This window comes from Plutella xylostella, chromosome 14, assembly GCF_932276165.1.
Source record: "Plutella xylostella chromosome 14, ilPluXylo3.1, whole genome shotgun sequence".
Taxonomy (NCBI): Eukaryota; Metazoa; Arthropoda; class Insecta; order Lepidoptera; family Plutellidae; genus Plutella; species Plutella xylostella.
The window spans coordinates 6,624,672-6,641,488 of record NC_063994.1 but is presented as its reverse complement, the minus strand read 5'-3'; the positions used below and the strand labels follow the sequence as shown (position 1 = coordinate 6,641,488).

At 40.3% G+C, this 16,817-nt stretch overlaps 2 protein-coding genes across 2 annotated transcripts; one reads left to right on the top strand and one right to left on the bottom strand.

Moving 5' to 3' along the window:
* Nucleotides 1–167: 167 nt before the first annotated feature.
* On the top strand, nucleotides 168–2,045 carry LOC105383480 (intraflagellar transport protein 57 homolog). Its single transcript, XM_011553526.3, has one exon. The coding sequence runs from the start codon at nucleotides 660–662 to the stop codon at nucleotides 1,782–1,784; it is 1,125 nt and encodes a 374-aa protein (XP_011551828.3). The 5' UTR covers nucleotides 168–659; the 3' UTR covers nucleotides 1,785–2,045.
* Nucleotides 1,998–15,859, bottom strand: LOC105383503 (xylosyl- and glucuronyltransferase LARGE2s). The gene is made up of 13 exons (XM_048625245.1): nucleotides 15,516–15,859; nucleotides 15,137–15,388; nucleotides 14,570–14,768; nucleotides 12,710–12,924; nucleotides 12,086–12,412; nucleotides 11,803–11,958; nucleotides 11,353–11,530; nucleotides 10,772–10,902; nucleotides 10,148–10,303; nucleotides 7,869–8,045; nucleotides 6,541–6,633; nucleotides 5,866–5,996; nucleotides 1,998–4,132 (listed from the first exon to the last, which is right to left on the bottom strand). The coding sequence occupies exons 2-13, from the start codon at nucleotides 15,371–15,373 to the stop codon at nucleotides 4,030–4,032; spliced, it is 2,103 nt and encodes a 700-aa protein (XP_048481202.1). The 5' UTR covers nucleotides 15,374–15,388; nucleotides 15,516–15,859; the 3' UTR covers nucleotides 1,998–4,029.
* Between the last annotated feature and the right edge of the window lie 958 nt (nucleotides 15,860–16,817).

Sequence of the window (16,817 nt, the reverse complement as noted above, 5' to 3'; positions counted from 1 at the left end):
TTGCATTGCCTACTTATTCCGATGATTCTTTTTCTGGCTCGATAGGTATAGTTGGCATTGATTCCGAAAGTGGACATTTCAGGGTCGGAAACAATGAAGGTCGTGTAGGCCACCGCCACCGCCAGTACAAGACTATTCAATTACCTAGGTCTTGTTACTTATTTCTTATAGCTCTACTGATTTTTTAACATTGTAGAATTTCACGGACGGATTTAACCTATATTAAGTGGTTCCTGCCGCTTTAAAATACATTGTAGAGTAGAGTAGACATAATAACGTAGTTCTTTTTAAGCCAAGGTCAGCGATCTATCGTCACAACAGAGGGCTTTATTTAAATTTGTACTAAGGAGAGTTTCTTCGGCGTGTAAATTAATTGGAGAAACCTTGCCAAAAATGCTAAAAGCCCCAAGGATTTTGTTCAGAAAACAAGTGAATGTGACTAAAATAACAGAGTTCTCGACGCGTATTGTTTAGTGTTAAAAAAGTCCGCGCGACTTTATTTCTGCTCATACGACTTTCGTTACCATGGCGACGAAAACAGTAAACAAACGAAATTTCTTAACTACTGTCAGTGACAGTGCTGTTTACAAATATTATCCGCCGAAATAAGACTGTATAATTATTGAATATTCCTTTTCAATCAAATTAATAAAGCGAAAATGGATCTAAACTTAATGGACAAGCTGAGGATCTTGAAAATCGATGTCGAACTACGTCCAGAGATTAAGATGAAGCCAATGAGCCGCTACTACTTCATCACGTCCACCAATCCTGCGGAACAGTTCTTCGTGTTTGCCTCCACGGCCGCCTGGCTCATCCGCCGAGCTGGTCGGGACTTCGACCAGCCCCATGAGGAAGATGACCCCAACTCCATCATCGCCAATATCCTAGAACACCTCAGAGAAAAAGAGATAACTGTAGATTTCTCGTCACACAAATTGAAACAAGGCTATGGAGAACAGGTCTGTTTCATCTTGAACGTTTTGACCAATGAGGTCCTGAAGAAAGAGAAGTTTCAATGGGAAAACCCGGTGGTACAAGAGGCAGAAACGGAAGATGCAGTAGACGACGCCGACCAAGTTGAGGATGAAACCGAAATAATTCTGGACAAAGTTGAAGAGGAAATGGGTATTTATTCAGCAGAGTCCGGAGACGAGGAGCAGCTTGAAGATAAAGAGGTGGTTAACGTGACGGATAAGGTGCACGACTGGGAAGCGTGGAAGTTGGAGCTGGAGAGAGTAGCGCCGGCGCTGCGGCTGAAGATACCAGCCGACGGGCGCGACTGGCGGGCCAGACACGCACAGATGAAGGCATACAAAGACGAACTGTTCGACAGGTTTAAAACCACAGGCACACAGCTGAACAAACTGCACACAAACATCAGCTCTACCATGGACAAAGTGTCAGCCAGAGAGAATATACTCAACGAGCAGTTTGCACCAATGGTCCGCGAATACGGAGCTCTATTAGACGAGCTTAATAAAGTAACCCACGAGTACAAAGAGGTTAGTGTAGGGATAGTTGAAAGGCAAGAGATACTGAATGAATTGACTGCAAAAGTGGAAAGTGTTAAGCAGAAGACAGAGTCCCGGGGCTCGTCGATGAACGACAGCTCGCCGCTGGTAACTGCTAAGAAGGCGTTATCGAATTTGAAGAAGGAAATTCAAGAGCTGGACTTCCAGATCATTGTCCTGCTCTGGCTGTTGACGACCAAAGAGAACCCCAATAGCAGCAATCTGCTAGGCACCGCCCAGTCTAGGATGATCGCAGATGAGGTCTATTAAGAAGAGTATTATTATCTAAGAAGTAAGGAAATTAACGTCATTTACTACTAGCCTTACCCAATAGAATGTTTGAATGGATTTTCCTATGTAGCCACCATACTAACAATCTCTGAGTCTTGTTACTTGAATAATTATTGAATTTCAATATTATTATTATTACTAACGACTTTTACCTAGTTTATAAGTAAGGTTTATTTCTAAAAGAAAAGTGTGTTTGAGAGCTTGATATAATTTATTAAAATACTTACAACTTACACATTTTCTTTGGCATTATCATTTGTGTTGTAAATATTAAGTTGCTGATTTAATTATAATATTAATTCATGAAAACATAAGTGGCAGACAGATGTATTTCAAATACCTAGTCATTCACGTTAAACCAGATATTAATTTAAAACGATTTGGTACTTAAATCATTACATAATTCGTAACATAAAACTATTCAGTTTCTCTAATCTCATAATATTATGTGAAAGTAAAACAATAGTGACTACAATACATTTCAATTCAACATCCGTATCAAAATATAAGGCGATAATAGTGCTATTGCCATTCTAACATATAACAAATATTTTACAATTTACACAATAAAAATTCACAACAGTTTAACAGTGTATTTACAGAGGTTGTATTGTTGATAGATTCTACATTGATGAAAAGAGAAATGGTGATGAATGTTTTTTTTTTTACAAGAAGGCCGTGGATATGAGTATTTCATTACATTGCTTGTCATGTATCGAACTGTTTTGACATGCGATAGTTCGTCTCTAACATTATTAAATTATTATACATTATAATTAATTAAAAAAAAAGAATTCGCCCAATCGTTTAAATGGATGTTAGCCCAAATTATAATAATGAATTAGGTATCCTTTTACCTTAAAAAATCTACTCTCGTGATAAGAAACTTAGTAGGTATTTTTCGGTTTCTTGTATTAGCGTATTATACTTAACATAAAACATAGACGGTGGAGTCTAACTACGTATACTATACCTATATAATAGATATTTTCACGAAAATACGCTTTGAAAACTTATAAGATAATAATACTTAACGTAAAACAGGAACAACATTGGAAATGTCATGATTAATGAAATACAACAACCAAAATAGCGATATACTTATGACGTTGCGCATCATTGTAGCAACTATAAACTAGCTCTTCTGTACAATAATAATAATGAACAATGAAATGTTACTTACTGTTCATTTTCTCCTCAAGAGAATACAACGCTAACACAACAAAAATATTGTATAAAAATATGCTGACTTATTTCATGTTTTCACAACATTGTAAATGGAATGTAGAACTTAATGCTGTGGTAATGTACCTATTTGTTAGTTTGGTATGCAATACTTTTGGATGGTTGGCAATAGTATCTTCTTGACAGAATTAATTTAAATCTGCCTTGACGTATTATGGCAACATAATGATGACTATTTTGATATAATAAACAGTTCAGTTCACCTAAGATTAAAATATAATGATGAATTAAATAATGTTTTTTGTTGGTTTAATGTTGGCAGTAGCTCTTTATGTGCGCAATTAAAATAAGGAGTATACTAACAGTTTTACATACATCTTCATTCACTCATGTCATGGGCTCGTTCATTCGACTGTAGCTTTGGAACTTTATAATTAATGATAATTTTCCGCATACCGCGTGTAAATCAGCATATAAAACACAATATGTAATCTCTCTTTATAAATCTCACTTTGCATTGAATTCAGCACCTTAGTAAATGTTTAAACGGAACGAAAAACATCGTAACCTTTTTTGCAAACCCTTAAAAGAGTCCAACCAATACCATATTGGTATTTTGACGCTTTTACTTATGAACTTTGCACTATTATGTCTAATTGTCGATGATGGATGACTTTAAGACAGATAATAATACTTATAGAGGGAGTTATGGCTATCCGACCTATGTCCAGCAATGGCCCTGGTATTGGCTGATGATCATGAAAGCTCAAGCTGCCATTTAGTTGCAGTCTAGTCCAGCTAGTCTAGTCCAGTACAATCCGCCCTAAACGAGGGCAAACCTGACAGCGAAAAATGGGTTCAAATGAAGTCCAAGTTTGAAATTAATGTACTCAGTAGTTCCATCGCCTGTCGTAGCGCTAGTGTTGCAAAAAACCTTTACTTTTGCTTTCCTCTAGGGCGGAATTAATACGGAATGATCCTATAGAAAAGGAATGTTATGTAAAGCAGATACCACAGATTACTTGGCCAGTCTCGTTCGCTACGTTTTCCCCTGGGGGTTGTATTCTTCATTATTATCGAGGGTCACGTTGTATTTCTTCTTCAGGTCGCTCATGAACTCTTGTTTGAGTATCGACAGGCATCTGTGGACAAACATAACATATTAAACTGGTATAAAGGAAAGTAAACCGCTATATCTAACGAACGCCATGTATCGTTGACGTGCAACACTTGCACAGCTAATAGCCACTACACTCACATCATGTAAGACGGCTACACTGGTGCCATCTAGCCGTGATGTGCGACACTAAACTCACATCAGATGACGACCGAATGATGTAGTGGTTAGTGACCCCGACTGGTATGCCGAAGGTCCCGGGTCCGATTCCCGGCCGAGACAGGATGGAGGCCACTACCACCGCTATACTAGCCACGTCTATCACCATCTAAACATCACTTGACACCATCTATAGCTGAACACAAAAGAGTAGAGATTAATGTTTTTGGAACTAAACAGATTTAAACCTGGCAATAAAAAAAAACATGTGATTTGTGGTCTGTTTCTATGAGGTTTCTATGGTTTGAATGTCAAACTCGCCCTGTTCCTGTATAAACAAATCAAATTTTGCTTAATTTTGGAGTTTTGTGGATTGTTGAGTTTGTTCAAGAGGTGAAAATGAATAAAACCATTCGCAGCGAAGCTAGACAGATGATTTACAGCGTTTACCTACGATGTTTGGCGGAGAATGAGGCTGGAGAAGTATTAGTCAATATATACGATGTTTATGAAAGAGCAGCGTTTTATACTGGTGAGTAGGTACTTAATTTCTAACCATTAACATACATTACTTATATTTCTTGTAAAAAAGTACTATTTTGATGTAATAGAATGCCTTTCAATGTGTATTTGTTATTCTTATAGAGGTTAGAAAATACTAGTGTCAAACGTTACATGACATCAGGGTCTGGATGCTAATGTTGTTAAAACATCAGGTCTAGATACTTTTTTACTAACCCCCGACTCGAAAAAGGGTATCGATAAGCTTTACAGCTGTAGGTGTCTATGTGTGTCGGTCTCTCCGTGTTAGAGTATCTATTGTAAAAATATGTGTAAGAATATGTAAGTGTCGGTATAAATTCCACAGACATAATAATTTGCAAGTCACTGCTTTTCTGACCAATTAAATAATTTGTTGCAGGAAAATCGGTAAACACAGTTTTAGAAGAATTGCCGGGGCACATTTGAACTTTTTCCTGAGCAAGAAAAAACTGTAATAAAATATCGATGTGTGATACTATCACTTTTCGTCTATAGTAATTACATAATGGGATAACCAACACGTGTTTCAGTGCAAAAAAACATTATGAAATACACAATGAAATAAAAGTTACAGTTGATTTGATTTAATGAAATTCATTCAAGACTGCCCCCCTCTCCCCTACTAATTTCTTCTCTTAACATAAACCTCCCCAAAAAGTGGCATTTTATAATTAGTAAATATTTGAAACATTTCTCGTTTTGATTTTTTCTGCTGAAGTATCGTGATACTTTTGTCCGTTTTCTATACTATAATAGTGTGGCCACTTTCTTAGATCGCCACGCCCTCAATGATTCTCTACTCTTTTATGTTCAGCTATAGCTGAAATGCGCCACACTAGCGCCATCTAGCGGCGACGGGCGACACTAGCACAGCTAACACACTAGCGCCATCTACACTCACACGCGGTAGTCGGGGCGCGCGCGGAAGGCGGTGATGTCGGCGGAGGGCGCGTGCGGCGCGTGCACTATGAACGCGCCCGGCAGCACCACGTGGCGCCATCTAGCGGCGACGGGCGACACTAGCACAGCTAACACACTAGCGCCATCTACACTCACACGCGGTAGTCGGGGCGCGCGCGGAAGGCGGTGATGTCGGCGGAGGGCGCGTGCGGCGCGTGCACTATGAACGCGCCCGGCAGCACCACGGCGCGGTAGCCGCGGGCGTAGAGCTCCACGCTGTGGGACACCTGGAAACAATGTTACAAGTACAAGTTTTATAAAAACACAAATGCTTTTGCGGCCGCTTCACGAGTTTGTTATCGACGTCGATAAACTCGTTTATTGCGCGTTCCAAAAATTACAGCGCCGTATCTATAGCGAATTGCGATATAATGACGTTTATCTACGTCGACAACGAACCCATGCAGTGAAGATGGTCTTTCTTTCTTTCTTTCTAAAGCTTAGCTGCGGTAAGTAAGGTGCTGAGCTGACCACCATGAAAAAAGTAAGATTTGTAATTATTTATCTAGCACAATCACGACCCAAAAGATTTGTTTAAATATTTATATAAGCAGTTGTTTATGATTGGCTTTGTAGGCAAATCTTCCATTATCAGATAACCCAATGTTTCTTATTTTATCTTCTGTTAGGTAAGAAGAAAGAGCCATGGCATATAATATATTTATGGTATATAAAGTATGATTTCAATTAGCTTCTCCAGTCCGGAATCGATACCGGTGGTGCTTAGATGTTCAGTATGAGTTAGAAATATTAAAATAGTGAAGTAGGTACCTTATTCCAGCCGAATCCTGAAAATCTTGTGTCGTATCTGGGCACCGACCGATGGACTACCAGGTAGGGTTCATAGTCAGCCTGCCATTCTACCTGGAAAGAAGAAAAAAACTGTTGTGAGTAGTAGTAATTAACATCAAACTTTCTAACGTTTTATCAGGAGCAGAGCTTGGGGTCTAGAGCAATATACGTCAGAGGTAAGTGAATTCTTATTAAGTATTAAACAACCTGTAGTAGCACCGCCTTGTCACGCGGCGGGGACACGCGGTAGCTTATTGTAGGCGTTAATTGGCATTGGGCTATTTTGAAGAAGGCTATTATGGCACCACTGCTTCCTTTTAATATAGGAACCTAAAGTATGGTCCAAGTATAATTGTGGATTTTAATTAGCATGCGGCCATTTTGAACGAGCTAATCATGGCCAACTGACCTAAATATAGCAAAAATATAATGCCATCTGAATTTTCAATGGGTTTTGAAGGTAGTAACAGTTTTTATTCCCGCGACGACACAACCAAAACTCATTTTGATGAGTTTTTGTGCTCTTGCTTGCAGAGCCGTATAGAGGAAGCCGGAATTCCTATGGATAAATCATTTTGATAGCCTATAGAAGCCACACAAAATAGGTCATTCATACCTCATAGGGCTCGGTCGCGGTAATCCAGCGGCTATAATTCGTAGCTCGATGGCCCCGAGGCTCGAAAGGGGGCCACATCAGATCGTAGTCGTGCTAGTAGCGCCGCCTTGTCGCGCGGCGGAGAGACACGGTAACTTATTGTACGGGTTGATTGGCATGCGCCCATTTTTAACAAGGCTATTATGACACTTATGCGTTGATTTAGGTCATAAATAGACTACCATCTGTTTTTATAGCAGTGGCAAAGCTAGGGGTCTAAAACCCTATAGGTAAATACAAGAGATCAATAATTAACTATTAAAATACCTCATAAGGCTCCGTAACAGTGATCCAGCGACTATAATTCGTAGATCTATGCCCCCGAGGCCACTCGCGCGCTCGAAACGGGGCCACATCAGAGCGAAGTCTCGCTAGCAACGCCGCTTTGTCGCGCGGCGGGGACACTCGGTAGCTTTATGTAGGTTCTTTTTTATTGACATGCGCCTAATTTTAACAAAGCTATGGCACTGCTGCTCTTTTAAATGTACCTGCCTAATGTGAAACACGTCGAGAAATCGTGCAGTAATATTAAGAAACAGTGTCACCTCTGCCACGTGGTCACGTCCTTTCCAGAAAAAAAAACTATCGGGTAAACTTATTTATCAAGAGCTAGGGGTTTAGAGCCATAGTCAGTGATTAAGTAAGAATATACCTCATAAGGTTCCGTAGCTGTAATCCAGCGACTATAATTCGTAGCTCTATGCCCCCGGGGCCACTCGCGCGCTCTAAACGGGGCCACATCAGAGCGAAGTCTTGCCAGTAACGCCGCCTTGTCGCGCGGCGGGGACACTCGGTAGCGGGTCGTCTCGAACGCCGGGACTACTAGGCACTGTGGGAGAAAAATTTAATGTTAAATTTATACGTTATATAGAAAGAAAGATAAAACTTTATTTGACAATGACAGCAATCATACTTCATATGTAGTACCTACCTAATTTGTTTATTTTAATTCTTAAGTTCTGTTTATGCACCTGTCTTGAACTGTATTTTTTTTCTGTTTATTGCTGTGTATCAAATAAATGATTTCTATTCTATTCTAAAATTTATTAAGGGACACGTGGTAGCGCGTCGTCTCTAACGCTGGGACTACTAGGCTCTGTGGGGGGAGATATAGGGTTAAGTTAATTGTAATGAAGCGAGTGTCAGACATGGATGGACAAAAATTCACAGGAGCTACGCATGCCTGTTCGTGGTCTTCACTCGTCTCAGGCTACAGCTGCAGTCCAAAACTTAGCACTAGATTCCCAGCAGATATTGTGTTTATATTATAGTAGAAAAGTCCCGCCAAGTTTTTTGGTCTTTCGAGCCGAACATGAACTCTGAAAAGCATCTACAGATAGTAGTAGAGTATACAGGGAGTAAGGGTAAACTATTTGTACCGAAAGTTAATAATAATTATGGTAAAAGAACAAAAGAATATTTAGTTCCTAAGATATTCAATAGTATGTCTGATTCAACGAAGAGTGTACTACGACATAAAGTCTGTTCTAGAAACAGGGCACTTAAAAAACATTTCCTTGAACACTTGTAATCTACGCCTTAATGATCATACTGTTATTTAGTAGTTGCTTACCGATAGCTTTTGTAATAAATGTAATAAGACTCAATTATTGTTACCTTCAACTTGTGTTTTTTATTGGGATTGCATAAACTATAGTACATAACTTGCTGCATGTTTCATATAATTTAATTGTATTTATACCTACTTTAAGTGTTTATAAAAATAGCTAGCTAATTAGAGTGTACTACCCCGAGAAACAATTGTATTGTTTGGGGTGTTATGCATAAATGTATATGTCTTGTTTGAAAATGAATAAACGATTTAATTTTTAAGTACCTATACCCTTTTTGAAACACCCTGTATATCTAATTAAGGAGCCGACCTTTTTAAGCGGGTAGGGGTTGACGAGGCGCAGCGCGCGGCGCAGGTGGCGGTGCAGCGCGTGCATGGGCACGAAGTCCACGTCCACGAGGAACACGTAGGGAGTGTGCACACTAGACAGCGCCCATGACCAATACCAATATAGTATAGAGCGTGGGACACCCCGCACCTCATATGTGTAGCATATAGTATAGAGCGTGGGACACCCTCTTCCTCATATGCTCCGCATATAGTATAGAGCGTGGGACACCCCGCACCTCATATGTGTAGCATATAGTATAGAGCGTGGGACACCCTCTTCCTCATATGCTCCGCATATAGTATAGAGCGTGGGACACCCTCTTCCTTTATGAAAGTTAAAAGCCAGTTAGTTAATAATGTGACCTTCTTGAGCGGGTAGGGGTTGACGAGGCGCAGCGCGCGGCGCAGGTGGCGGTGCAGCGCGTGCATGGGCACGAAGTCCACGTCCACGAGGAACACGTAGGGAGTGTGCACACTAGACAGCGCCCATGACCAATACCAGTATAGTATAGAGCGTGGGACACCCACTTCCTTTATGAAAGTTAAAAGCCAGTTAGTTAATAATGTGACCTTCTTGAGCGGGTAGGGGTTGACGAGGCGCAGCGCGCGGCGCAGGTGGCGGTGCAGCGCGTGCATGGGCACGAAGTCCACGTCCACGAGGAACACGTAGGGAGTGTGCACACTAGACAGCGCCCATGACCAATACCAGTATAGTATAGAGCGTGGGACACCCACTTCCTTTATGAAAGTTAAAAGCCAGTTAGTTAATAATGTGACCTTCTTGAGCGGGTAGGGGTTGACGAGGCGCAGCGCGCGGCGCAGGTGGCGGTGCAGCGCGTGCATGGGCACGAAGTCCACGTCCACGAGGAACACGTAGGGAGTGTGCACACTAGACAGCGCCCATGACCAATACCAATATAGTATAGAGCGTGGGACACCCCGCACCTCATATGCTCCGCATATAGTATAGAGCGTGGGACACCCTCTTCCTTTATGAAAGTTAAAAGCCAGTTAGTTAATAATGTGACCTTCTTGAGCGGGTAGGGGTTGACGAGGCGCAGCGCGCGGCGCAGGTGGCGGTGCAGCGCGTGCATGGGCACGAAGTCCACGTCCACGAGGAACACGTAGGGAGTGTGCACACCGGAGAGCGCCACGTTGCGCAGGTAGTTCACTGGGTAGTGGACCTAAGGGAATAATTTCAACGTTAACAATAGTATAGGTACTGTACGTGACTGGCTAGCCCGTATAGCTAGATAGAGTAACTCGCGAAGATTCTAGCTACAACATTCCATCACTTTTCGGAAGTTAGTAGGTAGCTTACCTACTTTTTGAATTATGATTCGAAACATGTGATAAGGTTGTGTAGAGCACAGAAGACGAATAAGGTGGATATTGTGTAAAACTCATGTCATATTTTAAAATTACTGGAATGTCGTTCAACTCATCACATCGCCGTGTTTATCGCGAATCGATATAAGTATGACGTTTATCTATGTCGATATCTCGTGCAGAAGGGTGCGAATTGCAACCTTATTACTATAGAGATATGAGTGTAGAAAAAGAGTAATAAGAGGCAATGTTTATGAAGATTGAATAAGACTGAGCGATATCGCTACTATTTCAAAATTATGTAATAAATAACACTAACTGACCTGTTCCTGTTTGAACACTAAATGGTACCCGATGTTGGTCCTCGAGCTGAGCGTGTCCGAGTGCTCTCGGATGAAGCTGCCGAGTTGTTCCACTTCGCAGTCCGATAGGTAGATGGCGACACTCAGCGGACCTGACAATTGAAAACTTATAATTATTGGGATATGAGTGTAGAATAGGAATATTAGGCCTAGTTTCACCATAGTCTGTTAGATCATTAACACCCTGGTTACATTGTAAGTGTCATCTAAAATAAAATTTCCATATTGAATTCTTGACATGTGTCAAAAGTCATCATCTAAACCCTTGTTACATTGTAACTGTGATGTTAATGATTTAACGCCCTCTAATTTCTCACTTTGTTTCTGCAATATATAAGGTTGCCTGTAAGAGATCGCTCTCAGCGATAATGCCGCCTATTGTACATTAGTTCTAGTCTAGTATGTATAAGTATGTTTTTATATGTCTGATTTATGTGGTGTTCAATAAAGCAATATTCTATTCTATTATTTTTTGTGTCCTACCTACCAGTGTATAACTAATAACATCGGACGGGCTCCAATTTTTCTCAAAAATATCTCACCTTCCCAATACTTGACCAATCTCTCCAAAAACTGCATCCTATCGAACGACAGCTGCAACGCCAGCGTCACATCGAAGTTATCCGTCACAGTGTATTGATACTCGGTGTAGTACAGTAATGTGCGTAACTTGACGCGCTGGGCTGAGTGGAAACTCGCGCAGAGGTCGTTGGGCTTCGTCTGAAATTAGTTAAAATAGAATTGTCTATTTTATTATGTATTTTGTTGCTCCGAAAGTCAAATATAAAACCAAAAAAATATACAGATTTATCTGGGTGTAATTTCCGGGGTAAGCAATGAAATTATCAGGAGTTAGGAGTATTCACAGACATACGAATAGAGCGAGATACCAAGAGTCCGTCCGCCATTTTCACTGTTATGATTAGTATATCAGCTTATATTTTTATAAGAAAGTTATTACCTATTAATTAAACAATAACAATATTTCTCACCTCTTCAGGAGTGACCACTTCCGTCGTGTAACACTTATGAAGCTTATTCCGTAACAAATTACCATCTAAGTTAACGTAGAACAAATGTAAAGTCTTAAAATATTCTGCATCTCTTATTTCTATGTTCTGTTTTTTGTTTGAATTCCAATGAATTACCTGAAATAAAACGATTTTATTCATATTAAGCCAATCAGTGAATAGGAAAAACCAAAATGGCCACTAGATTAACCAATCGCATAAGAGCTTTTACAAAATACAGCAGCAGAGAGAAATGTCCACTCACCTTAACATTATGAATATTCTCCCCATAACAACTTTTAGCTACAGATCTTGTAGACATCTGTATATTGTACTGGCAGCTGATCGGGTACAGAATGCTGGGATCATTCTTTATAAGAACATTGATCACATCTTGATCTGCTAAATTTAGCTGTTGTAGCTCAGCTAAATTGTCATTTATAGCTTCATGCCATAGCGTGTTCCAATCGACCGTTTCTCGAACTTTCGACAGGTCTAGTAACATGACTCCTGTGTTATATCCCTGGCCTAGAGCAGGCCACCGGTGCTGGCCGAAGTACCAGTCACTTTCGTTCTCGACTAGACCTATAAACTGAAAGGTAATCAATTATTTTGACTTTAGAACCAATGAAGATAGATGTGCTGAGATATGCTTTATTTATATATATAAAATAAGCATATTATAGAAGAGGGGTGGCCAATCGGTCGATCCTATTAGTCTAGTTGATTCAAGAATTATGTAATTCAGTGTAATCAAATTGGCCACCCCCGGTATTAGCTTAAATACAGAATTCTGGTGGTTGGCGGTCAAATGACAATCACCAAAGTACTTTATTTCAGGATGCTGGATAATTCAAACAGGATGAAGTGTATTGAAAGCTATAAGTACCTGTCTATCAGTCATATTCCGGAACATGCTCCACAGCTCGGCCACATCTGACAAGAAGGTCAGGTCTGAATCCAGCATGATAACCCGAGGAAGGCTAGCCGGCAGGATCTCCGGGACTAATAGCTTCACCAGCGTGTAGATGCCCGAGTAGTGCTTGTTCGGCACCCAGGACACCTTGAACAGGTGGTCTTGCGCGTTGTAGCAGCTGTAGTTTACTGGAATGTTAAAATTTTTATCATGTTATTCTTTTTTTAGTGGCTGGATGAGGTATGTGAATTACAGTTATTTTTTGGACAGTTTATTGTGGTGTTCTTTAGGAAGGGCTTATTTCTATTTTGCTATAAGGGTTTTTCCATCAGTATTCTGGCCTATTAATCTAAATCTTACAAAATTACTTCAGTAGATCTAGAGTACCTACTGTGTTTTGTACAAATGGTAGCAAAATGGGACAAATGTCAAGACATAAATAGAAAAAGTTGTGAACATGTTATCAGGGAGCTTCCATTTGTCCAAACTATATTATTTTAAAATTGTTGTATCATTAACAACTATTTATTCATTCATTTAGAAGTGACCACTGTTAGAAAATATACTTACTTACTTACTTATTCCCAATCTCCGCTGGGGAGCAAAGGGCCGAAGTGAAGCGCCGCCATTCTTTACGATCTTGGGCCAGCTCAGAGACATCCGCCCAAGACATCCCCGCCTGGCCCATTTCCTTTTTCACAGAGCGCTGCCATGTCTCTCGCGGTCTGCCGAGTCTTCGTTTACCGCCCTCGGGGTGCCATGTCAGCGCTTCCTTTGGGACGTCTTCAGTACGCCTTAGAACGTGTCCTATCCATCTCCATTTGCGTTCTTTTACGGTTTCTGCTACAGGTTTTTGATGTGTTCTGCGCCAAAGTTCCTCGTTGGAGACAAAGTCAAACCAACGGATCCCTAGGATATTGCGTAAGCATCTGTTTACGAAAACCTGTAGCTTGTTCGTGGTTTGGACCGTTTTCTTCCAAGTTTCGCAACCGTAGAGGAGAACGGTCTTTACGCACGCGTTGAACAGGCGGATCTTGGTTTGGAGACGGAATGCGGAAGACCTCCACACTGGGCTTAACATGGCAAAAGCTCCACGGGCTTTGTTGATGCGGTTGCCGATATCCTCGTCAGTTCCACCATTTGGTGTGATTTTGCTTCCCAGGTAGGTGAAGGTGTCAACATCTTCAATTGATTGGCCGTTGATTTTAAATGGAGTACGGTCCGCAGTCATTACTCGCATTGACTTTGTCTTTTCTCTGTTGACATGCATGCCCACTCGGTTACCCAAATGGACGAGGTCATTGAGTTTCCTTTGCATATCAGTGCTATTTTCGGAGAAAAGACAAAGATCGTCCGCAAAAGCGAGATACTCCAGAGATGTTCCATCGGACCAATCCAAACCTCGTTTGCCATTCTGCTCCATCATATCCAAAATTACTTCGGTAATCATGATGAAGAGTAGTGGGGATAACATGCAGCCCTGCTTGACGCCAATATTGGGGCTTATTGGTTCGCTCAGCTTCCCTTCGTGGATTACTTGGCAAGTGTAGCCATTGTAGGCTTCCTTAATAAGGTTTCGCATTTTATTCGGAACGTGAAAATATTTCAGCGTATCCCATATTGCTGACTGGTGTACCCTATCAAAGGCCTTCTCAAAATCCACAAATGTCAGGAAAAGGGCCTTTTGCCACTCTGTTGATGCTTCCAGAATTATGCGGAGTGTGTTGATTTGGTCCGTGCAGTTCACTCCTAAGATGTTCACGAGTAGAAAATATACATGAAATACAAAAAATAATAATAATCATAAGCTCTTACAAAAACTATGTATATTACCATCAGGCAAGTCCCAAGTCTTCATGAGTGTATTCAGAACATGCTCGGAGCTGGTGTCCACAATGAAGTGGAAGTGTATGGGGTTCTGTCGGTGATGCAGCAGAGACTTGAGCAGCGGAGTGATGGTCGGCGGACACTTGCCCATACACACCAGCGCTATGTGGATCTTCTCACATAGGGTGCCTACTATGTCTGGTATCTGGAATTTAGATTAAGAATTTTAAAGCCTTTTTCAGTGCTTATGTAACATAAAGCTTAACAGAACTTTAATTTATAGATCACAGTTCTGATTTTGGCTCAAGGCAGATGGGGTAAGTAAAACTCCAGGGGAAAAGAAACCAGTACTTATCAAAATTTTACTCTCTTTAGTTTATTGATTATAAAATAACTGGTGATCTCCTTACCTCTTTGAACTTAAATATTCATCAAATGGCCACAACTCAGGGACATATCGTGGGATGATAATTTTAATAAGTAAAGGCCTTACCTTAGCCAGGCACAAATTAATTATAAGCTTAACTATATATCAATAAATTAGTCTAAAATATGTTGTGATAGCAAACTCACCACAGGCACCTGATAATTGCTCCACATAGGGCTAAGAGTTTGCAATTCAGCTAATTTATCTGGTGTTTTGAATACTGGAGGAGGCATGTGATGGTCAGTGGTGCTGATGCTGTAGATCCAGCTGTAATACACCAGGGTAACCACAGCTATCCATATCCCCACTGGAATGCCGAGCCACGGCCGCAGAAACCATCGGGAAAATATTTTAGCGCGAATTACCATGAACTTTTTAGTCATTTTTAGTTGGGCTGGCTGAAATATATTGAAAGTTCAATTAATGTTAAGTGCTTCAATACGATACTTTTGATGTGTAATTGTATTGAATAAGTTATGATTTTTTATCTTTATCTTATCTTTATGGAATTATAGATAGACTTACCAATTTATTTACAAGGTTTGTTGTGTGTATCAATCATTGGCTTAATTTTATAAATGGTTATTATCTAGGCATTTTAAGAGTAAAATTTATACATTTATTGATTAAAAACAGTCACCAACATTCACTTTTAGTTGTCGGTATAGTCTATAGCTTTCTATTTTGGTTAAATTAATTATTTATTTAGCTTTTTCCAAGTTTATTGAACTAAAATCGTGAAAGTAAAAGTTCATAATATGTCAAATTGTCAATATGACTACGTCAAAATTGACAACTGTCTGTCAATCTGTCAATGTAAATTTTTATTCATGTGCAACGTTGGCTCAACGTTGTAAAAAAATTCGTGATCTACGTGAAGCACAGATTATTTTAAGTTCGATATAGTTGTTATTCTGAGAGGTTACTGGCTATTTGGTCTAAGAACTCTAAGACCTTATCCATTCTTCCATTTTGCCGGTACACAAACAGTTCCCTTGGTCAACAAATTTAACTGGCTCATGCCATCACTGGTGTTTGTTGCTGACACGCTGAAGGACATCCCGTCATTCCAAACCTTAGAACAACTCCAACGGTCTCGGGTGCTCTTAGCACGTGTAGACGGACTCGTTACCTAGCGGAGCGGTGTGAGATGTAATAAACGCTCAATAATTTGCATTAATTATTACCTCGCACACCGCTTCGCTTGCCCGCCCGACACTGGTGGACAGGCGGCCTACGCAGACCGGGACAACATGGCATTTATAGTACATTGCGGATTGCGGAACGGGCGGCGCAGGCGCAGCAGTGACACACACTATAATAAATTATGCAGTATGACATGTGTGGATACAGGATCAGCCGACTTAGTTTCTTGGTATAGATGTGTATAGTGCCACAAACTTATCTGTTCCGGTGAGAGCGAACTAAATTGATCCATATCTCATTACTTACTAATTAATTGTATATTGATATAGTTTAGATGGGTTTTTATTATAACCGCAAGGGCAAATTACATGAAGAAATATTAGACATTTACTTGAACTGTCACCGGAACAGATATAGTGCCACAATCTTATCTGTTCCGGTGGCGACGTCGCTGTCATGGAATCCAGTGATTCCATCGATTAAATTTTGCCTATTTCTGGTTTAAACGACAATGCATTTCTGCTATTACCTATTGTTATAATTATAAACCAGAAATAGGCAAAATTTAATACATTCATAAGTATAGATAAATCAAAATATAGGGTCGATAGTAAATGAAAGTGGATATAATATATCAAACGACATTTGTTGTATGGAAAATTTGTCCACGGCGAACAGAAA